Genomic DNA, 26,897 nt, shown 5'->3' on the forward strand with positions numbered 1-26,897 from the left:
TCATGGATCCTTTTCAATTATCGTACTCAAGTGATTTGCGCTTTGATTTTGAGGACTCTGGAAAGTCATTTGATTTTCATTGAAAGCTCTCATATCCACCGGTAGCATAAAAGTGACAGCCTTTACTCTGCCCCTAAGAAGACAAAGAAAGAAATTCAAAACTATAAAAATGATTTCTCTGTACAGTGGCAGCATACATTAACTGTAAAAATGTAGATTGAAATTAGGCTCTGTTCACATCTGCATTGGAGCCACTGTTAGGGGCCTCCGTCGCAGATTGGGCAGGGTTTACAGGAGTTTACCGAAGACAATAGTGCAGATCATGGACAACGGATGGAAAGCTGACGAAACCTATTAAAATCAATGTGTTCTGTCGGCAACCGGTGGTGTCAGTTGTGCAACGGAACCATTGGTTCCGTTATTCCCTTGTTCTGCTCCTCTGATGGAGCAGAACAACGGAACAGCACAACGCAGGTGTGAACCAAGCCTAAATTGTTCCATTACAGACTTCTTAAAAAGTTCATCAACCTTTACATGTACTTTACAAAATATAACAAATTAGGTACCGTATTTTTTGGACTATAAGACGCACCCAGGTTTTAGACAACAGAAAATAGGAAAAATTTTCATATTTTACTACTTTTACAAAGAAAAAACTATTGATTAATAAAAAATATTTGTTTGGTTTCACCACATTCTGAGAGCCATAACTTTTATATTTTTTCATCGTTTGAGCGGTGTGAGGGCTTATTATTTGCGGGACGAGCTGTAGTTTTTATTAGCACCATTTTTTGGTTGATATGGTTTTTTATCACTTTTTATTTCATTCTTTTTAGTGCTATGGTGACCAAAAAACAAAGATTCTGGAGTTTTACATTTTTCTTTTTTTTCGCCATTCACTGTGTGAGTCAAATATTGCTATATTGTAATAGTTTGGACTTTTACGGATGCAGCGATACCAATTTTTTTATGTTTTGACATTGTGCTTAGGGAAAAATGGGAAAAGTTTTTTTTTTAACATTTAATATTATTTTACACTCCTGAAAATGTATCTTTTTTTTTTTTACACATTTTATTCGTTCTCCTAAGGCCCCATGCACACGAACGTAAAAACGCCCGTATTCACGGGCCGTAATTACGGGCCCATAGACTTCTATTGGCCACGGGTACCTCCCCATATGCTTACGGGAAGGTGCCCATGCCATTGAAAAATATAGAACATGTCCTATTTCAGGCCGTAGTTTCGGCACCGGCAGGCCCATAGAAGTCTATGGGGCTCCCGTAATTACGGGTGACTACGTGTGTGCACCTGTAATTACGGGAGCGTTGCTGGGCGACGTCAGGGGATAGTCACTGTCCAGGGTGATGAAAGAGTTAAACGATCGGCAGTAACTCTTTCAGCACCCTGGAAAGTGACTTCTGATCACAATATAGATCAACGTGTAAAAAAAATAGAAGTTCATACTTACCCAGAACTCCCTGCTTCTTCCTTCAGTCCGGCCTCCCGGGATGACGTTTCAGCCCATGTGACCGCTGCAGCCAATCACAGGCCAATCACTGGCTGCAGCGGTCACATGGACTGCCGCGTCATCCAGGGAGGTCGGACTGGATGTCAAGAGAGGGACGCGTCACCAAAACAACGGCCGGGTAAGTATGAATTTCTTTTACTTTCACTACAGAAAAGGCTGCCTCTTCTCTTTATCCTGCACTGATAGAGAGAAGGGGCTGCGAAAACGTGCCCGTAAATACGGGTGGTATACTGGTAACACCGGACCCGTATTTACGGGCACGGGTCTGTAAATACTGGTGCAATACGGGTCGAATACGTGTGACCAAGGACCCGTATTTATGCCAGTATTTACGGGAGGAAAAAAATACGTTCGTGTGCATGAGGCCTAAGGGACTTGAACTAGTGATCATTAGATCGCTGGTACAATATACTGCAATACATGGATGAGTTACGGAAACAGCGTAACTCGCTGAGCTCCGTAACTCTTCCCGCATCTATCTAACATTTATGACATATCCTGTGGATATGACATAAATGTCCTTCATGGGAAGACCCCTATAAATGCTGCGGTCGCTATTGACCGCGGCATTTAACTAGTTAAATGGCCAGGAGCAGCGCCATCGCTGTTCCTGGCCATTAGAGCAGCGTGTCATCTGCAGTGTATGGAGCGAGCTCAGCGCGTGAACCCACCCCGCTCCAAACATCCTCCCCACCCCGCTCCATGAAGTGCCAGCACATCATGGGTCGGGAAGTGGTTAAGTAAGAAGCGTTCAGGATGCCCGTTGCTGCCGAGTCCCTTGACTGCTGACATTAAGATGCAGGTACTTTTAAGCAAGATTTATTCTTGCTAAAAACTGCATCTTATAGTCCGAAAAATACGGTATTCACAAAAACAGCAAATCTGAAAATATGTTTTTATGAAATATATTGCCTATAGGACATGATCCTAATATGGAGCAGGATAGGCAGGTGAACTTCTAATTCTTGAGTTTCCATAATTTTGTTATAGATCACCATTTATATTGTTCTGTAAACTACAATATAATGACATTTCCAGAAGAACAAAGATGAGAATCGTCTGGGCTATGGAATTTTCAATGGCTTTTTAGACTCAGTTCACACGGGGCGGATACACTGCGTAAAGTTACACTAGGTATCAGCCCCGGTGGCCATAGGGAATTCCGGGTGAAAAACGGCACCAAACTGTGGTACAGTTTTTCGCCCGGAATGTCCACTGCGGAAAACTGCAGCATTTAGCCGGCCTGCTAGCATCCTGATGTTTCAACCCAGGAGACCACTGCAGCCTGTGATTGGCTGCAGTGGCAGTCACATGGGATGAAACGTCATCCCAGGAGACCGGCCTGGAGGAAGAAAAACAGATTTGTGGGCAAGTATAAAAAGTTGCACTTTTTGCGGCGGAATCACTACAAACTGCTATTTGTTGGAGGTTTTACCTCCCCATTGAATTCAATGGGGAAAACCTGCAACAAATAAGCAGCGTTTACGCAAATACAATTGATATGCTGCGGAATTCAATTCTGCACCGCATGTCAATGTTTATATATATATATATGTTTATGTATATATATATATTTTAGCATTCTGACTGATGATACATATTTCTGCCTGGTTTCACTAGGAATATGCCTATTAAATAGCAATATCAAAGCAAGTAGATAAGAAGAATTTCCAATCTCTCAGGTTAAAACTGTCTGTCATTTCAAATTGAGGCCTTCAGGTGACAGAGATAAAGAAGCGATACTATTCAGCTGTGCATCATTTCATATACAAATGCCTTGTAAGGCATTATTTACACAGTGCAAATTTGGTGCCGTTTTTATTATGCAGTTTTTGGAGCCACAACCATGAGAGGATTGTAAGGAGAGGACAAATATACAGTGTATGAAAGATTCTACTGCTCTATTTTTGAATCCACTCCTGATGGTGGTTTTCAAAACTGCACTAAAAAACTGGACCGAAACTGCACTGTGTGAGTATACCCTAAACATCGCAGAGGCTAAACTGTAGGGCTCTATTCACACGACAGGGTCTGAGTGTTGGCCGATGAAAATCGGCTGTTTTGGTCAGTTTTTCTCTGCTGTTTTGCATCTGTTTTGCATCCGTTCCGTTTTTGTTCCGGGCGTTTTTCTCGTTTTTAACGGACGATTTTGACCAGTTTTGCATCAGTTTTTTTCCCTGTCCATTTTAAAAATGGATGAATTTAATTTGTCAATATTTTTTGCCACACACTGCCCTCTGTAGATAGTGCCACACAGCCCCCTGTAGATACCGCCACAGCCCCCCTGTAGATAATGCCACACACTGCCCCATGTCGATACTGCCACACAGCCCCCTGTACATACTGCCACAGCCCCCTGTAGATAATGCCACACATTGCGCCCTGTAGATACTGCCACAGCCCTCCTGTAGATATTACCACACACTGCCCTCTGTAGATATTGCCACACAGCCCCCTGTAGATATTACCACACACTGCCCTCTGTAGATATTGCCACACTGCCCCCTGTAGATAATGCCACACAGCCCCCTGTAGATACTGCCACAGCCCCCATAGGTAGTACCACACAACCCCCTTATACATTTCACCCCCCGTTGATGGCACCCCCCTGTAGATGGCACACCCTCCCGTAGATGGCACCTTCGTTCCTGTAGATAGCGCCACTGTAGGGGACCGCTCCAGGAGAAGTCCCAGACTTCACTGTCCATATATGGACAGTGACATCATGGACTTCTCCTGGAGCGGTCCCCTGCTCCTGAAGCAGAATCCCAGGCCACAGAGGCCAGTGATTCCGCTCCAGGAGAAGTCCCTGACTTCACTGTCCATATATAGACAGTGACTTCTCCTGGAGCGGAATCACCAGCCACCGCTGTGTCAGGGACAGCTGTGACTGGGGACTACGCTTCAGGAGAAGTCCCTGACGTCACTGTCCATATATGAAGGGGAATCCCTGGCCATAGCTTCAGCAATGCTGTAGCCGGGGATTAGGGATTCCGCTCCTACAGGGAGCAAAAAAATCTCCTCCTCCTCATATGAACTTTGCAGAAAGCACAGCCGTCACTCGGATCACATCCAAATGGCAGCCATGCTTTACTCAGCCCCATAGTCTTCTATGGGTGCCCCATAGACTTCTACCGAGCCGTCAAAAATCGGCCGCCTGAAAAGCCCCATTTAGGGTCTATTGTTCCTAGTGAGACCTTGTGACGGCCATTCAAAGAATGGCCGTCACAAAGCCCGAGAATCCCTGTCGTGTGAATAGGTCCTAAGGCTGGGTTCACACTGTGCAATTTGTTTAGTTTTTAACATGCGTTTATTTATTTTGGTGAATGAACTCCTAATACGAGATATAGGAGTTTATCTACCAAACAAAAAAGCATGTGTTAAAAAAATGCAACAAAAACACACAGTAGGAATACAGTCTAAGTGTATGTTCACATGGGTCATATTTTCTGCTGAAAATTAAGCAGGGAATACCGTGTGAAAGTACACAACAAATTGTGTTTAATTTGGTGCAGATTTTCGGCTGGATTTACTGCTGCAGAGAACAGAAGAACAAAAATAAAACAGGAGGCGTATGCCGCTGATGACAGACGCACTTTCCTAGAGCTCCGCACCTCAACAGGAGTCTCCAGCTAAATTAAGCTATATTCAGCTACTCACTTCGGCCGGAGTAATCCGGAATCCCTTCAGCTCTCTCCCGGGGATCTTTTGGTGGCGAAAGGGGAACAACAGAAAGTCTGGGGTCCCCACAAGATCAACTGCTGCTGAACTGGAGCCCCCACACCAGGCCGCACACACAGATCAGACGGCTGTAATGACACCGGACTCGCCACACCTGCAACCATCTCCATCGGAACGGATGCACAGCATGGATGAGGGTACTCCACACTTTCAGAGCCTAAGTCCTGTCTCTGATTTATTTGGGGAGGAGGATTCCAATACATCCCCCATGGATCCAGCGGTGGCTGGAGTCTCATTTAGCCAGACAAGGCAGGAGACATCTTCCCAATTATCTGAAGTACAAACACCTATTGAAACAAACGTGGCTTCTGGGTACTCAGGTGAAAAAGTCCTTATTGCCCCTTTTTCACATGCAAAAAGAACTGGAAAAGACGTGTGTTAGGGGGGATTCACACGAGCGTGTATTCGGTCCGTGCGGGCCGCGTGGTTTTCACGCGGCACGCATGGACCAATACAAGTCTATGGGGCAGTACAGACAGTCCGTGCTTTTTGCGCAGCGTTTGTCTGCTGCGCAAAAAGCGCGACAGGTTCAATAACTCTGCGTATTTCGCGCATCACGCACCCATTGAAGTCAATGGGTGCGTGAAAATCACGCGCACCACACGGAAGCACTTCCGTGGGACGAGCGTGATTCGCGCAACAGCAGTGAAAAGGATGAATGAAAACCGAAAAGCACCACGTGCTTTTCTGTTTCCGAACATCCAAACGGAGTGTCTTTGCGATGAGCGAAGCCGGACAAGCGTACCGAACTTCACCGGGTTCGGCCAAACTCGTTTTGGCCGATCCCGGCAAAAAAATTATCGGTACGCGACGTCAGGAGATAGTCACTGTCCATGGTGCTGAAAGAGTTAAACTGTTTCAGCACCATGGACAGTGACTTGCGATCCCAAAATACATTAACCTGTAAAAAAAAAACGAAGTTCTAACTTACCGATTACTCCTGTCTCCTTCCTGCAGTCTGACCTCCCGGGATGACACTTCAGTTCAAGTGACAGCTCCAGCCAATCACAGGCCAAGCACAGGCTGCAGCCAATCACAGGCTGCAGCGGTCACTTGGACTGCTGCGTCATCCAGGGAGGTGGGGCCCGATGTCAAGAGAGGCGCGTCACCAAGGACGCGTCACCAAGGACGCGTCACCAAGGCAACGGCCGGGAAGTTCTCGGTAAGTAGGAACTTTATCTTTTTTTTTTTACAGGTTTTTCGCTGTTGTGTTCGGCATTCACTGTCGAGGGTGCTGAAAGATTTAGCTCTTTCAGCACCTTGGACAGTGACGGGCGTTGACAAGCCTCATCTCTATGATGCCGGCTGCGCGAAAATCACGCAGCCGCGCATCAGACACGCATGACACACGCAGCTGTCAAATGTTTTTTGCGCTCGCAAAACGCTGCGTTGTTTGCGCGCGCAAAAACGCAACGTTCGTGTGAATCTGCCCTTAAGATTACTTTTGAACTTAAAGCTGACTTTCATGCTTTGGGGTCCAGGATGGAAGCTATGGAGGCCAAAATTGATGATATATACCAAAAGCTTGAGGAGGCCCAATCCAAATTAGAAGACATGGAAAATAGATCCAGAAGGGAAAATTTCTGTATGAGGGTATGTTCACACGCAGTAGCAAAATACGTCTGAATTTACAGAGCTGTTTTCGCCTGAAAACAGCTCCTGATTTTTAGACGTTTTTGTAACTACTCGCATTTTTCGCGGCGTATTTTACGGACGTTATTGGAGTCGATGAAAAACGGCTCCAAAAACGTCCCAAGAAGTGACATGCACTTCTTTTACGCGGGCGTCTTTTTACGCGCCGTCTTTTGACAGCAACACGTAAAATAACACCTCGTGGGAACAGAACCTCGTAAAACCCATTGAAAGCAATAGGCAGATGTTTGTAGACGTAATGGAGCCGTTTTTTCAGGCGTAAAATGCCCGAATTACATCTGAAAACAGTGTGTGTGAACATACGCTAAGGGGTCTATCCAAAAATGTTCTGGACTTGGACGCTGTGGTTCATGACCTCTTTAAGAATCTCCTACCGATTTCCCTTACCGTTACTTTGATATTGACAGAGTGCATAGAGCGCTTACAGCACCCCGTTCAGATGGTCTACCGAGAGATGTGCTGGTGAAACCGCACTATTTTTCTGTGAAAGAACAAATGGAAGCCCCCAGAACCTCAGAGTGACCTTTGCTGACCTGGCTCCTAGCACAATCCAAAGGCTTTAAAACATTTACTTCAAGTTCTGATGCGAAAAGAGTTCAAATATAGATGGGCTTTTCCTTTTCGCCTCATGTTCTCCTACCGCAACCGACCATATAGCTTCACTTCCCTCCAGCAAGGTGAATCTACCTTGGAACACTTATTTCTAAAGACAGACCACCTCCTTCAAGGAAATCACCGCCATGGCCTTCCTCTTCTTCTGTGGGCTATCTTCAACCATTATGGCTCTCCAGCTTTACATCTCGTCCTTCGAACTCTCCTGTCATTTGAAATTTGTCAGGCACTGTTACATAGCTATCTTGTCTACCTATGGGGAATGCCATTGCGTTTTGATCTCTTTTATTTATTATAAGTATCGTTTGCCAATGTTTTCCTGGCATATTATGCCCCTGGTTCTAGCTCTAGATATAAGTTGAGTAATTAAGAGCTGTCCCTTCCGTTGGGTGATGGCATGTCCTCCTTGGGATCTTGTGAGCCCCCACTGGTAATACTTTGTGCTCTTGGTGGTGGTTTCTTAAGACCACCTAATGGCGCTAACTGGGCATTGTTCTACATATTGCCGTATGCACCTAGTTTTTTTTTTCTTTATTTCCACTTTCTTTCTCCTTTTCTTCCTCTTCTTTCTCCTGTCTCCTGTCTCCCGCTCGTAATGGTCAGACTTCTCATATTTAATGTCTTTTATATCCGACTGACTCATGGCTGACTCAGTCTTCCTCTAAAATTGTCACCCACAATGTTCAGGCACTCAATTCCCCGACTAAACGGTGGCAAGCTTTCCAAACTTATAACTCATTACACTGTGATATTCTATTTTTTTAAGAAATACATTTCCTTACCAAATCTTGAGTTAAATGTATTCATTACCATTTTCCTTTGTATTATCTAGCAGTGGCTGCAGTGAAGAAGAGAGGAGTGGGCATTTTTTTTTAAGAGGAACCTTCCTTTTACACATCAAACCACGGTTGCATTCTCATGATATGTAGATGCCTGGAGATCTGCTAACCTCTCTGCCAGGAATTATACTATTTTTTCCCATGCTCATTCTTCCTACTCCCTCAGAGATCACCTCTTTCTTCTATCTCAGCTCTTATATAGCCTCCTTCATGCCAAAATACACCCTATTTCGTGGTCAGATCATGACTTAGATTTGTTCACATTTGTTTTGGGCTCTGGCCTCAGTCTTGCTCATGGCGCTTGAATGAATCCTTCCTAAATAATCCCCAGAGATGGAGGGTCTCCTGGACCCGAAGCACTTAAAGCTTATATCTCAGTAATCCCAAAACCAGGAAAAGACCCCTTCTCTTGTCAAAATTATAGGCCTATTTTTCTTATTAATGTTGATATGAAAATATGATTATTTTTTTTTAGCCACAAGGATTAATGCCTTCTTGGAACAGTATGTTCATCCTGATCAGGTGGGATTCGTCCCAAACAGGCAGACGGCTGACAAGACTAGAAGGATTATTGATCTTATATCCCTTGTTTGTTCACACTGGGATGGTTCGCTGAAAACTTGATCATTGTGTCTGTGCTTAGACCTGCACAAAGTTTTCAATTCTCTGATTTGGGACTTAGTTCTTTAACGATAGGGGTTTGGCAATAAATTCGTTACTCTCTTACGGAGTTTATACTCTACCCCATCCGCCCAGGTAATGATCAAGGGGTTCTTGTCTGATCGCATCCACATAGCCCGTGGAACAAGACAGGGGTGTCCTCTCTCCCCTATTCTCTTTGTATTAGCTATTGAACCATTAGCCCACCTGATGAGGCTGAATAATGACATCAAGGGGGTTGAGGTGGGAGGTCAGACACATAAATGCACATTATATGCAGATGACGTTCTGTTAGTATTGTCTTCTCCTCTTCCCTCCCTTCCAAATCTCTATCACGTTCTGGATCAGTTTTCTAAACATTCAGGTCTGAAGTCAGCGGTGCTGAATATTAATATACCACAGTCAATGGCCAAATTAATCCAGTTAAATTTTGAGCTGAGATGGAGGGAAGATAAAATCTCATATCTTGGTATCCACCTTAGACCTTGTTATTTAAACATATTTCACACAAACTTTCTCCCTTTGAAACAAAGATTGAAAACAGATCTGCTTTATTGGGCCTCTATGCCTCTTTCATGGCTTGGCAGAATAGCGGCCATTAAAATGACGGTTCTTCCTAGAAACCTCTATTTTTTCCATACCTTACCAATAGATGATTTCAGGACCTTTAGAAAGAACATCACGTTACTATAACGTGATCAAAGGTCCTGGCAAATCACTGCAGCTTTAAAACTCTGGACACAGCATAGTAGAAAACCTGAGAAAGGTAAGTGTTAAATTAAGTGTGTGTATATATGTGTGTGTGTGTATATATATATATATGTGTGTGTGTGTGTGTATATATATATATATATATATATATATATATGTGTGTGTGTGTATACATGGTATACATGTGTGTGTATATGTATGTGTGTGTATATGTACTGTATGTGTGTGGGTGTGTGGGTATATATGTGTGTGTATACATGTGTGTGTGTGTGTATGTATGAATATATATATATATATATATATACATACATACACGTTGGATATAAAAAGTCTACACACCCCTGAAAAAAATGCCAGGTTTTTGTCATGTCAAAAAATCAGTACAAGATTAGTCATTTCAGAACTTTTTCCACCTTTAATGTGACCTATAATCTGTACAATTCCATTGAAAAACAAACTGACATCATTTAGAGGGGAAAATATAAATAAAAATAATTACAATAATGTGGTTGCATAAGTATGAACACCCTCTTATAATTGGGAATGTGGTTGTGTTCAGAATTAGCCAATCACATTTAAACTCATGTTAAATAGTAGTCAGTACACAGCTGCCATTATTTGAAGTGATTCTGAGTAACCCCATATAAAGTTCAGCTGTTCTATTAGGATTTTCCTGACATTTTCTTTGTTGCCAGTGACAGCAAAAGCCATGGTCCATAAAGAGCTTACAACACATCAAAAGGGATCTGATTATTGAAAGGCATCAGTCAGGAGAAGGGTACCAAAGAATTTCCAAGGCATTAGATATACCATGGAACACAGTGAAAACGGTCATCAAGAAATCAAGAAGTGGATTACATTTGGCACAACAGTGACATTACCAAGAACAGGACGTCCCTCAAAACTTGATAAAAAGACAAGACGAAAATTGGTCCGGGAGGCTACCAAGAGGCCTACAGCAACATTAACATTCGCTGCGGGACTTTCTGGCAGGTACTGTAGTGCATGTGACAACAATCTCCCATATTCTTCACATGTCTGGGCTGTGTGGTAGGGTGGCAAGTGGAAGCTTTTTCTAACAAAGAAAAACATCCAAGCCTGACTATGTTTTGCAAAGACCTACATCAAGTCTACCAAAAGCATGTGGGAAAACGTGTTATGGTCTGATGAGACCAAGGTTGAACTGTTTGGCCATAATTCCAAAAGGTATGTTTGGCGCAAAGCCAATGCTGCACATCACCAAAAGAACACCATACGCACAGTGAAGCACGGTGGGGGCAGCATTATGCTTTGTGGCTGTTTTTCTGCAGCTGGAACTAGGGATTTAGTCAAGGTGAAGGCAATTATGAACAGTTCCAAATATCAGGCAATATTGGCACAAAACCTGCAGGCCTCTGCTAAAAAGCTGAAGATGAAGAGGAATTTCACCGTTCAGCACAACAATGACCCAAAGCATACCTCCAAATCAACAAAAGAATGGCTTCACCAGAAGAAGATCAAAGATTTGGAATGGCCCAGCCAGAGCCCAGACCTGAATCTCATTGAAAACTGTGGGGTGACCTGAAGAGGACTGTACACAGGAGATGCCCTCGCAATCTGACAGATTTGGAGCGCTTTTGCAAGGAAGAGTGGGCAACAATTGCCAAGTCAAGATGTGCCATGCTGATAGACTTCTACCCAAAAAGACTGAATGCTGTCATAAAGTCAAAGGGTAATTCAACAAAGTATGAACAAAGTATTAGTTTAAGGGTGTGCATATTTATGCAACCACATTATTTTTGTTCCTTATTTTTACTTTTCCACCCTAAATGATTTCAGTTTGTTTTTCAATGGAATTGTACAGATTATGGGTGACATTGAGGGCCATTTCACACTGAGTTTTTTTTACGCGTTTTCTTGATGCGGAAACCACGTGGGAAAACTCGCCAAAAAACATCCGAAAATGCCTCCCATTGATTTCAATGGGAGGTGGATGCGTTTTTTCCCGATGGAAAAACCGTCTCTCGGGAATAAGAAGCGACATGCCCTATCTTCGGGCGTTTACGTCTCTGACCTCCCATTGACATCAATGGGTGGTAGAGAAAGCATATTTCGCTGCGTCTTTTGCCCACGGCGCTCAATGGCCGTCGGCGAAAAAACGCGGCAAACGGCGTGCAGGCAGATCAAAATCTGCCTCAAAAAACATACCCTAAGGGTGGAAAAAGTTATATATATATATATATATATATGTATATTATATATGTGTGTGTGCGCGCGCTCGTGTGCGTATATATATATATATATATATATATATATATTTATACAGTGTATGTATGTATATATGTGTGTGTGTGTGTGTGTGTGTGTGTGTGATCCATACATCAAATGCCGGATTCCGAAATCTTCCGCTTTCACCAGATACATAATTTCACTTAAACCTGTATTTGAAAACTTATGATTGAATAATTCTGATGGTCGACATCTACTGTCCAGTATATACTTATATTTGGTATCTTCGTATAACTGTCATATATGTCTATGTGGGAAAGAGACTTAAATATTTTTCTGTCAGGGAATGGCAAGATATGGTGGAGCATACTGCTAAAATTTCCATTAACGTTTCTGCCGTCGAAGCAAATTACAAGGTCTTACTATGCTGGTATCTTGTTCGCTCTCGATTGGAAAGGATGCTCCCAACTTCCTCATCTTCCTGTTTTATAAATTGTGGAAAAGTGGGAGACCCGTTACATGTATGGTGGGATTGTCTGGAGGTGCGCCATTTTTGGAGACAAATTTTTAACATGTATTCTATAACACAAATTAATTTGAAACTCTCCTTCTCAAGCATTACTTGATGAGACCATCCCAGGTTTATCTAAAGCCTCTCACAAATTTGTTTCTTTTCTTTTCTTGGCAGCAAAAATTGCTAGAGTAGCTACAGACTAGTCATGGAAAAGTCCTGTTTTTCATCTTCACATAGTGAGGACTAAATTGAGTTGGATTATGGTCAATGACCATTTCCATTGTATGGTCTCAGACATAGGGGATGATTTTCACTTCCCTGTTGAACTCAATGGGAAATATTCTGCAACAAATGCACAACCATTTTTACCACAAAATAGTTTCTGCATGAAAATCTTCCACAGCATGTGTATAAAATTTGGTAAAATCTGATCCACTTTGTTGCTTCTGTAATACGCTGCAGATTGTCTGCAAATCTGGATGGAAAATCTGCCACGTCTGAATTAACTGTCAAATATGCAAATATTGCTGCAGATTAGTCCCGTAATTGCCGCAAATTTTGGCGCGGAAAATTTCTGCTATGTCTGAACATGCCCTAAGGGGTTTGTCTATCTGTAAACACATCTATGGTTTGGAGCTTATAGACTTGTTTAGATAAAACGTATGACATCCGTGTGCTCTCCGGGATTTTCACGCACCCATTGACTTCAATGGGTGCGTGATGCGCAAAAACGCACAAGTATAGGACATGCAGTGTTATACTACCTATTAGTTGGCTTTGTTAATTCTAGTTTTTGCCCATTTTTTGTTGCGCGTAGTTGCAACTTAAACCACAACCCTTGTTGCCAGACCACGCCTATTTTCATCTAATTCACACCTCCTTGGCAATTGTGTCGAAAAAATTGTCTAAAACAGTTATTTAATGTAACGCACAGCATGTACACCAGAATTCTAGCTCAATTTGAATAGTGAGGGTATGTTCACACGGCTTATTTTCAGCCATTTTTCGGGCCGTAAACAGCCCGAAATACGGCTGTAAGTACGCCGGCTGAACGCCTCCAAACAATTGTCCATTTCAATGGGAGAAACAGCGTTCCGTTCACATGGGGCGTTTTTTACGTGGCCGTTTTTAAAAATGGTGTGTAAAAAACGCCCTGTAAAAAAGAAGTGCATGACACTTCTTGAGCCGTTCTTCATTGACTCAATAGAAGAACAGCTCTAAAAACGCAAGTTGCTTAAAAAACGGCTGAAAATCAGAGGCTGTTTTCCCTTGAAAACAGCTCCATATTTTCAGCCGATTTTTGTTAAGCGTGTGAACATAGCCTAAGTCTGCTGCCCCATGTGTTATACACGTGGCAATTCGCGGTATATTGCATGTAGGTTTTGCCGTGCGATACTCGACCATGTGCCATTGAGCGTCACACCTGTTTTTTTTATCCAATTGATTGATACTATTAACTAATTGTAAAGGTTCACATATTTTTTGCTACCACATACTAGTGTAGCAATTCTTTTGTTTTGGGAAATTAAAATTTAAAAATATCTTTTTATATGTTATTTGTTTTATTGGGTTTTCTTTATTTTTAGCACTTAGATGTAACCCCATTTAAGGCAAAATGTATACAGTACATTTTTATTATAAATAGTTCACAAACTTTCTAGGACCATTATACAATCTATGCCAACTAAAGCATTAAGCTTGGAGGATACGTACAGTCCCATTGAAAAGCATTAGAACATTGACTACAAGCTACTGTATGTTGGCAAATTACACGATTTGTCATTTATAATCATCCACACTTTGCTCATTTGCATGTCCTGGCACCGAATACACGAGTGAGATAAAACTGTGCAGTGGTTAAGCCCCACACAAACTTTACCGAAGTGCCGGGATTGCGAATAGACATTGCGTCCTGGCTGGAGGTGATGTCTATTCACTGGCAAGACACTTCAGTAAAGTTAATGTAGGTGTATGTGACAGCACAGCGTGATCTAGCAATCACGCTGTGCTGATTATGAATGGAGAGAAGTGTATGACGCTGATTGGTCAGCGTCATACACTTCTTTACAACGCCCACTTGGTCAAAAGTTAAAAAACGCCCAGTTGGGCATTAAGAAAGTAATTTGCATAAATCTAAAATTGTTCATAACTTCCTCAAAAATGATCGGTTTTCAAAAAAAAAAGCTACTGTTGTTATCTACATTACAGCGCCGATCAGAATATGTAGGAGATAGGGCACTTATAATGTGGTGACAGAGCCTCTTTAAGGAAACATGGAGATACGCAGAGATTTTTTTCTGATTTCGTATGAATCCATAGGAATAAAAATCATGCCATCCCACCACACACAGCGAATACACTGCAGAAGTTTCATCCAGAATTTCCATGCCGAAATTCTGCAGTGTTTTTACAAGAGAAATTTACATGCTGCAGATTAAGAATCTGCATGAACAGGTAAATTTTGCTCATGTGGTTTCTGCAAGGTTTATCCTCAGCATGTGGATGAGATTTGTTCAAATTTCATCCACTGTGATGCTACTGTAAGTGCTTGTCCACACATAACGGAATTGCTGCAAATTTTCTGTCTGGAATTGCGGACGGATAATACGCAGCAGAATTCAGTAGCAGCAAAGTGGGTGAGATTTAACAAATCTCATCCACACGCTGCATAAAATTTACGACCAGAAATTGACCTGCGGTGTGTATTTTTCGTACCGCAGCATGCCAATTCCTGCTGCGGAAAGTGGACTGAAATGCTCAGTTTTTCAGCGGAGATGTCACCATCTCCCAGCATTGTGAAAAACACAGCAAAATATGCACCATTTTCTACAGTAAACAACTATGCTAGATTCTGCAGGAATTGCTGCAGAAATTTTCTGCAGCAATTCTGTTACGGGTGGACAAGCCTTAATACGCTGCAGAATTTCCACAAAAAAAATCCAAATGGAAATTCTACAGCGTATTACAACAGCAGCAAAGGGGATGAGATTTGAACAATTGTCACCAACATACAGTGCGTATTCACAATCTGCAGCATGTCCACTTTTGCAATTTGTTGCGGCTTTTACCAATAAACTCAATGGGGAAAAACGTAACAAAAGTGCAACAATTTCACAGCAAAAATTGACATGGTACGAGTGACTGATATAATTGTCACGATGCGGGAACTAGCACCCGCTTGTGATTGATATATCCGTCGTTCGTCGATAAGGGGTTAAAATGACTAAAAAAGCTTATACTTAGGCCAGATTTACACGAGCGTGTGCGTTTTGTGCGCGCAAAAGGTACTTAACAGCTCCGTGTGTCAGCCGCGTATGATGCGTGGCTGCGTGATTTTCGCGCAGCCGCCATCATTATGACACTGTTTGTATGTTTGTAAACAGAAAAGCACGTGGTGCTTTTCTGTTTTCATTCATAGTTTTTACTGCTGTTGCGCGAATCACGCGCTTCACACGGAAGTGCTTCCGTGTGCGGCGCGTGATTTTCACGCACCCATTAACTCAATGGGTGCTTGATGCGACAACAACGCACAAATATCGGACATGTCGTGAGTTTTACGCAGCGGACACACGCTGCGTGAAACACACGGACAGTCTGCACTGCCCCATAGTCTAACATAGGTCCGTGCGAGGCGTGTGAAAATCACGCGCGTTGCACGGACGTATATCACAGTCGTCTAAATAAGCCCTTAAGCTTATACCACCCAGGTGTTGTCATAGTGATGCTTTCTTCTGTTCTTCTTCCAGGCCGGCCTCCTGGGATGACGTTTCTTCCCAAGTGACTGCTGCAGCCAAGCACAGGCTGCAGCGGTCACATGGGCTGCAGTGTCATCCCAAGATGTCGTACTAGGGACGTGTCGCCATGACTAGGGCCCGTATCAATGTAGTGCGCGTTTTTTGGAATGTGCTGCAGCTTCAAAGTCAGATATGCTGCGTTGTTTTAGGCCAGGTTCCAACGTAGCGTGAACGCTGCGGAATTTCCGCAACGGAATTATATGCGGAAATTTTGCAGCATTTACAGTAGCATCAGAGTGGATGAGATTTAGAAAATCTCATGTCCACGCTGCGGAAAAAACCCGCAGCGTAAATGTTAGTAAATTGACCTGCGCTGCTGAATTTAATTCCGCCGCATGTCAATTTATGCTGCGTTTTTGTTGATTTTCTGATGTGGGGTTGAATTCAATGGGGATGCAAAACCCGCAAAAGAAAGTCAAGTAATTTGACTTTTGCGGCTTAATCGAAGCAATTACGCAACTTCAAAATAAATAAATAAAATCATACTTACCCAGAATGCTTTCCTGCAGTCTGGCCTCCTGGGATGACATTTCATCCCATGTGACCACTGCAGCCAATCACAGGCTGCAGCGTCACATGGCCTGCAACGTCATCGTAGGAGGCCGGACTACATGCAGAGAAAAGGGGGTAAGTATCAACATTTTTGTGTTTTCTCTTCAAGCGCTGCTTTCCACAGCGGAAATTCCTTCTGAAAAATGCACCACAATGTGGTGCGATTTTTCGGATGGAAGGTGCTCCGGGTACCAGGTCGGATACGCTGCACAGTTTTTACGCAGCGTATTCGACCTGTGGGAACCCGGCCTTAGGCCTCATTTACACGAGCGTATTATACGCGCGTGCGACGCGCGTGCTTTTCACGCGTGTCGTACGCACCTATAATAGTCTATGGGGCTGTTTAGACGATGCGTGAATTTTGCGCTGCGTGAGTGCGTTGCGTAAAACTCACGACATGTTCTATATTCTTGCGTTTTTCACGCAACACGCACCCATTGACTTCAATGGGTGCGTGAAAACAACGCATGCCACACTGACGGTCCTGCGTTGCATGCGCGAAAATCACGCAAGAGCTGTCAAACTCCTGAATGTTAACAGAAAAGCACCACGTGCTTTTCTGGTTACAAACATCCAAACGGAGTGTCAAATTCGAGATGAGCGCACCGAACTTCACCGGGTTCGGCCAAACTCGTTTTGACCGAAACCGGTAAAAAATGTTCGGGTACGCGACGTCAGGAGACAGTCACTGTCCACGGTGCTGAAAGCGTTAAACTGGTTCAGCACCATGGACAGTGACTTCCGCTCCGAAAATCCATGAACCTGTAAAAAAAAAAAGACGTTCTGACTTACCGATAACTCCGGTCCGACCTCCCGGGATGACAGTTCAGTCCAAATGACAGCTGCAGCCAATCACAGGCCAAGCACAGGCTGCAGCCAATCACAGGCCAAGCACAGGCTGCAGCCAATCACAGGCTGCAGCGGTCTCATGGACTGCGGCGTCATCCTGGGAGGTGGGGCCGGATGGCAAGAGAGGGACGCGTCACCAAGGCAACGGCCGGGAGCCCGGACTGGGGGAAGCAGGAAGTTCTTGGTAAGTATGAAAGTCTTTTTATTTTCACAGGTTGGTGTATATTGTGATCGGCATTCACTGTCGAGGGTGCTGAAAGAGTTACTGCCGATCAGTTAGCTCTTTCAGCACCTTGGACAGTGACGGGCCTCGACTACCTCATCTCTATGATGGCGGCTGCGTGAAAATCACGCAGCCGCGCATCATGACACACGGAGCTGTCAAATGCCTTTTGCGCGTTTAAAACGCAACAAGGCTGCGTTTACGCAGTGCATACGCCATGCATACGCGCGCAAAACGCAGCGTTTTTTGCGCGCGCAAAACGCATACGCTCGTGTAAATGAGGCCTCAGGGTGCAGTCAACCGAGGCAGATTTTGTTGCAGAAATTTCTGCGAATGAAAATCACTTCCATTCATCTAAGGGTATGTTCACACAGAGTTTTTTTTAGGTGTATTTCAGTCGTATTTTGGAGCGTAAAACTTTTGCATTACGTTCTGAAATACACCTTCATAACGCCTGCAAACTCCTTACCATTGTTTTCAATGCTTAAAAGATGGGATATTGCATGCAAGGCGTCATTTTAAATTAAAATAAATTTAAACTAAAATTATACCTCGTAAAAAAGAAGTGCATGTCACTTCTTGAGGTGTTTTTGAGGCAGATTTTGACCATTTTCTATGGACAACGCTAAAAAGCGCTTAAAAAATGCTTGGAAATCTGCATAAAAAACGGCTGGTTTTCAGAGGCTGGTTTCTCTTGAAAACTGCCTAGTATTTCTTTGCTTCGTACAGACGCTGTGTGAACCCTAGGTTCGCACGGTATATACTTGAGGCGGAAAAATAAGTGGCTGCGCCTTCCTATACAGGCCTCCGTCAGGTGAATGGTGGCTTATGGATATGTTTGTCAGTGGTTTTTATGGTGTTTTACATGTATTTTTGTCATTTTGTACAGGCTTTTTTATTAGAGTTTTCTATAGAGAAGCCTATGGAGAAAAATGCAAGAAAAGAAACGCCATACTCCGAGAATACTGGGGGAAATGTATCAAAACTAGTGCAAAGGAAAAGTGGAGTAGTTGCCCATGGCTACCAATCAGGTTACTGTTTTTATTTTGCCAAGGGCATCTGAAAAATTTAAAAGTGGAATCTGATTAGTTGCCATGGTCAACTACTCCATTTTTTCATTTGCACCATTTTTGATAAATCCCCCTTAATTTATTTTGATGAACATGCCGCTAACCACAAAACACAAAAAAAAATGGCAAAAACCAACAGGCTATTTATGTAGACTTTCTCGTATTTTTTTTATTATAGACATTAAGCTTACATATGGCTGTGTTTCCACCAAAATAAACGACACGAAAAAACATAGCAAATAACGCCACCAAAAATGCTTCATCAGAATTCTGCTTTTTTTCTCAGAATTCTGCTATTTTATTTTTTAACATGACACCCGGACTCTTTTTTTTAGTACAGGTGATCTCATTAGGTTTACTGTTCCGCAAAATGTGACCAATTAGATACAGGACTTGAGAAGTGGAGCTGGAGAACACTGCCATAAATTATATTTGTTGTTATACCTGGTCAGGGGTCACAAAAAGAGTCCATATGAAGCCATCATTTTTACCTCTATTGATACATGTAACCGTGTGTAAGCGTCTTGTCACCGCACACGATGAACTAGTACCTGCACTTGTGCATATATTGCTGGAATGATCTCGTCTTAGGGATATTAGTAACCAGCATTTCAGCAGCGGCTTCCTCATCTTTGGCTAACTGAAGATCAGTGTCAGACTTTTGGTTCAGCCTTGGTCCCGATAGTGTTTCACTACTTGAATGTCTTTTCATGTGTGCACTGTGTTTAAAGTGTTCAGAACTTGAAAGAAGAGAAGACATGGAATACCGGCGGACAGTCATTGCAGTGCCTGAAAGAAAAAAAAAAAGAAAATTATTTGGGGTGTTCATTATTTATGGCCAGCTGACATAGGACTGTGATGGGTTTACTTTTATCAATGTTACACAGTATATAACATTTAGATTGGAGCATCTTTCATATATCACATCAATAATAAACCATAAAATGGCCCCAATCACAAATGGTCTGATTCTAGGGTGGCATACAAGCCCGCTATGGCACTCGGCATGCTATTTTATGGATGCTAAATTTCTATTCTCCAAGTTTACTAATTTAATGTTCATAGCTTAGGACTGGTGATTTAAAGGGGATATTCTCATCTTATAAAGTGATGGTATACTGGCGATCTTTGGGAGTCCCCCACTTATCCTGAGAATGGAGGTACCCCAGCCAACCCTATTCAAGTAAATGGAGTTGGCTGCAGTTTCCTGCACAGCGGGTGGTCAGGCTGCTGCTGTGCAGGGGGAAACAGCGAAGAGACCACAGGACTAAAGCAGTATTGCAGTTCCTTCATTCTCAGGATCGGTTGGGGGGTTCAAGAGGTCGACCCCCACCAATTATAAAGTGATAGTACACTGCTAAAATATGCTATCACTTTATAAAATGGGAATAACCCTTTACCACCCAGCTTCTGGCAGTGCACAGACACACAGCGTGTCCTCGCTCATCCGACACGATGAAGTTCCTGTGGGAGGAAGTGAGTGACGTCACAGCGTGATCTCGCGAGGACACGCTGTGTGTCTGTGCACTGCCAGAAGCTGGGTGGTAACGAAGAGAAGTGGATGATGCTGATTCGTCAGCATCATACACTTCTATTCACAACGCCCAGCAAGTAAAACAAGTAAAAACGCCCAGATGTACACACAAAATACACGCCCACTTGTACATAACTTTAAACACGCCCAGTTGTACATAAGAAAGGCTCATTTGCATAAATATAAAAATGGTCATAACTTGGCCAAAAATGCTCGTTTTTAAAAAAAAAAAAAAACTTTACTGTTATCTACATTGCAGCGATCTGCTGCAATAGGAGATATGGGTTTAAAAATCTGGTGACAGAGCCTCTTTAACGCTTTTCAATGAAGAAGGGGTGAAATCTGCTATAAATCTACTCCAAAATCCGAACATAACACTGACGGATTTTGCTGTAGATTTGCTGCGGAAAAATCTGCAACAAATCCACCACTTGAGTGGGTACCCTTAGGGCACGTTCAGACTATTACAGTACAATAGAAGTGAATGGGGTTTTCAAAATGTGAAATTTGACAATTATTTTCAAATCCACAGCATGCTTATTCTGTATTTCACCGCGGATTTCAGTCTTTGCAATGCATAGCTGCGGAAAATCCGCTGCTAAAACGGCAACAAATTATGCATGTAACAAATGCAGATCAATTGCAAATTTTCAGAAAAATCAGAAGCAGAAATTGTCCGCCATGTCTGAACCTGCCCTTAGGCCCCCTGCACACAAAGCGGATTTGTTGCAGATACTCAATCCGGAATTGCAGGTGGAAAATCCGCAGCGGAAGACTGTTGCAGGCAAGTGGAAGAGATTTGAAAAAAACTCACATGCTGCTGAACATTTTTCTTACAGAAATAAGAGCATTCTGCGGATTTTCCAAACCAAGTATGCTCATTCTATTCTGGATGTTCACTGCAGATTTCACTGTTTTCAATGTAGAAGGGGTAAAATGCTGGGGATACACTGTGGGAAATCTACTGTGCGTATGGGTACCCTAAGGCCGGATTCCAACGGGTCAGATACGCTGTGTAAAACTATGCACCGTATCTGACCTAGAACCCAAAGCACATTGTGGTGCAGTTTTTCGGGTGGAATTTCCGCTGCAAAAAGCAGTGCTAGGAAAAAAAACGTTCATACTTACCCCGGCTGTCACCATGGCAATGCGTCCCTCTGACATCCTGAAGCCTAGCTCTTCTGGGATGACGTTTCATCCCATGTGACCGCTGCAGCCTGTGGTTGGCTGCAGCTGTCACATGGGATGAAACATTATCCCAGGAGACTGGCCTGGTCACAGGAGCAGAGACTTCAAGGTATGTATGAGATTATATTCCCCCGACTTGTGATTTTTGCGGCGGAATCGCTCCGTTTCTGCCCAAAAAGTCGCAACACTTGACTATTTGTTGCAGATTTTACATCCCATTGCCTTCATTGGGGAAAGCCCACAACAGAAAAGCAGCAAAAAAGCTGCATAAATTGACATGCTGCGGATTTAAAATCCGCACCGCAGGTCAATTTCTGAAAATTTTCGCTGTGTTTTATAACCACTGTACTCTTGTCTAGGGGCGTTCCCCAGCACTGGTCACATGTTCTCTTCTCTAGGGGCGTTCCCCAGCACTGATCACATGTTCTCTTCTCTAGGGGCGTTCCACAGCACTGGTCACATGTTCTCTTCTATAGGGGCGTTCCCCAGCACTGGTCACATGTTCTCTTCTCTACAGGCATTCCCCAGCACTGGTCACATGTTCTCTTCTCTAGGGGCAATCCCCAGCACTGGTCACATGTTCTCTGCTCTAGAGGCGTTCCCCAGCACTGGTTACATTTTCTCTTCTCTAGGGGCGTTCCCCAGCACTGGTCACATGTTCTCTACTCTAGGGGTGTTCCCCAGCACTGGTCACATGTTCTTTTCTCTAGGGGCGTTCCCCAGCACTGGTCACATATTCTCTTCTCTAGGGGCGTTCCCCGGCACTGGTCACATGTTCTTTTCTCTAGGGGTGTTTACCAGCACTGGTCAGATGTTCTTTTCTCTAGGGGCACTACCCGGCACTTGTCACATGTTCTCTGCTCTAGGAGCGTTCCCCAGCACTGGTCACATGTTCTCTTCTCTAGGGGCGTTCCCCAACACTTGTCACATGTTCTCTGCTTTAGGCGCATTCCCCAGCGCTGGTCACATTTTCTCTTCTCTAGGGGCGTTCCCCAGCACTGGTCACATGTTCTCTGCTCTAGGGGTGTTCCCCAGCACTGGTCACATGTTCTTTTCTCTAGGGGCGTTTCCCAGTACTGGTCAGATGTTCTCTTCTCTAAGGGCGTTCCCTAGCAGTGGTCATATATTCTCTTCTCTAGGGGCGTTCCCCGGCACTGGTCACATGTTCTTTTCTCTAGGGTTGTTTACCAGCACTGGTCAGATGTTCTCTTCACTAGGGGCGCTCCCCAGCACTGGTCACATGTTCTCTGCTCTAGGGGCGTTCCCCAGCACTAGTCACATGTTCTCTTCTCTAGGAGCGTTCCCCAGCGCTGGTCACATGTTTTCTTCTCTAGGGGCGTTCCCCAACACTTGTCACATGTTCTCTGCTTTAGGCGCGTTCCCCAGCGCTGGTCACATGTTCTCTTCTCTACGGGCGTTCGCCAGCACTGGTCACATGTTGTTTTCTCTAGGGGTGTTCCACAGCACTGGTCATATGTTCTCTTCTCTAGGGGCGTTCCCCAGCACTGGTCACATGTTCTCTGCTCTAGGGGTGTTCCCCAGCACTGGTCATATGTTTTCTTCTCTAGGAGCGTCCCCAGCATTGGTCACATGTTCTCTTCTCTAGGGGCGTTCCCCAGCACTGGTCACATGTTCTCTTCTCTACGGGCGTTCCCCAGCCCTGGTTACATGTTCTCTTCTCTGGCTATGCAGATTTCTCATGCAGGAGCACAGCCTTCTCTCTGCTCTCCCGTCTTCTGCTTCTGAGGCTGTTTTGCATAACAACACCCACACAGTTAACATAGTGTGTCTATGTATTTCCCATCCTTCCCCCTTACCCTCTGAGCTTCTGCTCATGATCTTCTCACTACACAATAGCTCTCTGCTAACACGGGACATGTTGAACTGTGCATGCCCAGCTATCTGTGGTTGAGGGAGATCGCTGGGCATGCACTGTAGTCCTCAGTGATACCTACAGTTAGCATTTAAGCAAACCAGCATACACCCAGATCTATATCACCTTGAGCAAAAGGTACTTGTTTCGCCTTAAATCCACTCATAAGAACAGATATTATGTCTTTCTTTCTAAAATTAAGTAGACATGACATGGTCAGGTACTAAAGTTAACAGTTTTTGAAACCATTTATGACATGCAGCTGCCACCGGTTAATGCATTTACATCTGAAAGATACACCCACTAAATATCCCCCTCAACTGCAGATGGCTTAAAACACTGCACACGGCTTCCTTCTACTCACAAAAATAGGTCTAGTAGTGCAGAATGCAGTGTGAGGGAGCACTAGATTCTTGAGTCAGAATTCCCGTCAGTCCTGTAAATAGCTAGCCATTTTTAGCACACGCTAGTCAAACTGTTTTTTTATATGTTGGGCTAGCGATGTGATTTTTGCAATGTATTTTTTCGTGAACAATTCAGAGTTCTTTTTATTTGTGCTCTTTCTGAATTTTTTGCATATATTTTGCAAAAATAGTAAAAAAAAAATGCTTTTATCAATTTTTGCTATTTTTTTCTGGTAAGAATATAGTATTACCCTAAAATAGACTTTTCAATTTGTGATCATCATTGTCTACCATACATTTTTTTGGGGGGAAGATATTTAATGTTATATTTGTTTTATTTATTTTTACTTTACTTATTTTTTATTATTATGGTCTGTCTCTCAAAGGTCAGAAAAGATCATTAAGGGACTTTATTATTTTATTTTTACGCTCTACTTTTCCACTGTAACTGGGGCTGTCATAGTGACTATTGGCACCGATAGGGCAGTGCTGGGTTTAGTAAGACCCATCTTCAGCCTCCCACTAATAACAACCTGGCGATCATGTGACCAGTCACATGATCTCCAGGACCTATAGCAGCCGCTGCTTCTAATCTATACACTCTATTCACACTATATAGCGCTTATTGAGTGCTGTATATGTAAAATAGAGAACACAGCAGCTGTGAAGTACACTTCTGTCTTTTCTCCAGGGTGCCGGGCTAAAAACAGCTTAAGCTCATGCTGTAGATATACTGTGACGCGGACTTTAAGCACCAGGAACGCACACCATAAATATACAGTATTGGGGACACAATTTAGATGTGAAAGTTACATTCTCTAATTTTTTAAAAGACCTTATTAACACGGCCATGTTTCTGGACCTAACACAGTTCATGGAGTCGTACTCCCAGCACCTAGTTATCTATGATGCTAGCAGTCACTGCCTCCCCGCGGGAATACTGTCCGGTAGTCCGTCGGAAAAGCAATAACTCAGTGTCATGGATGACTATGATGCTTGGAGTAGGGCTCCCTGAACTGTGACTGGTCTGGGAAATGCGTCCGATATACGGTCCGTATCTCAAGGACCGAACACGCCGTGTGAATAAGTCCTAACGAATATGTTAACACTACACCATTAATGATAATTGTTTTAAAAAGGTTGTTCAAAAGAAATTTCAGCAAGCTATTATAATAAATGTCACTGTGTTACTTTATACATACAAATATTAATCACTTAGTGACCAGCCTCTTTTAGGTCTTAATGACCAAGCTATTTTTTAAGTTTTTCCATCGTCTCATTCAAAGAGCTATAACTTTATTTTTGTGTTGACATAGCTGTAAAGGGACTTGTTTTTTGCAAGACAAGTTGTATTTTTTAATAGCACCATTTTGGGGTACATATAATGTACTGATCAACTTTTATTAACTTTTTTTGGGGGGAATAGAAAAAAACCATAGATTTCGCCAATCTTTTTTTCGCTGTTTACCGTGTGGTATAAATAACACAATAACGTTATTCAGCGGGTTGTTACGATCGCAACAAGACCAAATTTATAGTTTTCTTATGTTTTACTACTTTTACACTTTTTTTTTTTCAAACTTATTTGTTTTTCTGTTATTATTTTATTGTTTCGCTGATGCAGCTGTATGAGGGCTTTTTTTTTGCGGGACGACTTGTCATTTTTATTGGTACCATTTTGGAGTACATGCGAGGGTGCACAGAAAACAACAATTTTTGCATTGTTTTTTTATTTTAGTTTTTAATGCGTTCGCCGAGCAGGTTAAATGATGCAATACGTTTATAGTTGGGGTCGTTATGGACGCGGCAATACCAAATATGTGTAACTTTTCTTTTGTTTATTCATAATAAAGCATTTTTATTTATTTAACATAAGCTTTTATTAAACTATTTTAAACATTTTTATTAGTCCCACTAGGGGTCTTCACTATGCGATCATCTGATCACTTTTAGAATACACTGCAAGACTTCTGGCATGGCCTAGCAGGCATAACTAGTGGCAGACACGGGGGCCTTTATTAGGCCCCCGTGAGCCATAGAAGACACCGGCACCCTGCAAACATATAGAAGGGTGCCGGTGGGGTGAGAGAAGGAGCCCCTTCCTCCATCTAAAACCACTCAGATGCGTTGCTCGCTATTGAGCACCGCATCTGAGCGGTTAAACGAGCAGGATCGATACTGATATCGATCTTGCCCGTTCGAGCAGGTCTGTTCCCAGCGCCTCAGCTACCGGAGGTAGCTGAGAGCAGGGAGATTTAACTACTCCCCGCTTTGTTTATTTATTCTGATGCAGCGCCGTAAAAAGGCTACTGCATTGGAATAAGGCCCGTTAGTGTTAAAAACACTAATGGGCGCTCACATACGGGTTAACTAAACAGTTGACACTGAACAACAAAGACATTTCTGAGACAAATTGCTATACTATAAAATTACCCTTTAAAAAAAGACTATACAGTTTACTGAGGGAAACGTCTGAAAACTGGTATAGAAATGACTTTAGAAATGGTTGATGTGATCTGTTGTATATAGATATACAATGTCTAGTCCACATAATCCAATAACACTGGATATGTAGTTAATATAAATGATGGTACATTTTGCACCACAATAACCTGTGCACTACATCCCGCAGTGTGTTAAGGTAACTGAAAACTTAGTACAGTACCTGTCTGTTCTTGCAGCAGGTCAGCGGATTGGGCGGACACATTTCTGCATAGCAGGCCTTTGCACTTCCCCTCTTCTTTTTGTGCCTGGTCACATTTAATGGCAGTTCTCGGCTCTCGTTCCTTAACAGATATTGTATTGTGTCCAATCTGACTTAATTCCCCTCTCAGTTCTTTGTTTTCTTTCTCCAGCTTGTTGATCTCTGAGCGCAGTTCTTTGATCACCCTCAGTAAGTGTGTGTCCCCCTCCATTAAAGGGCTCCTCTTCTTCACAATTTTT

General features: G+C 43.1%; 1 protein-coding gene across 1 annotated transcript; it reads right to left on the bottom strand.

The window, feature by feature from the left end:
* CCDC195 (coiled-coil domain containing 195) lies at positions 1-26,897 on the bottom strand. The gene is made up of 3 exons (XM_075864000.1): positions 26,620-26,897; positions 19,507-19,744; positions 1-133 (listed from the first exon to the last, which is right to left on the bottom strand). The coding sequence occupies exons 1-3, from the start codon at positions 26,867-26,869 to the stop codon at positions 1-3; spliced, it is 621 nt and encodes a 206-aa protein (XP_075720115.1). The 5' UTR covers positions 26,870-26,897.

Source organism: Rhinoderma darwinii, chromosome 4 (assembly GCF_050947455.1).
Source record: "Rhinoderma darwinii isolate aRhiDar2 chromosome 4, aRhiDar2.hap1, whole genome shotgun sequence".
Lineage (NCBI taxonomy): Eukaryota > Metazoa > Chordata > Amphibia > Anura > Rhinodermatidae > Rhinoderma > Rhinoderma darwinii.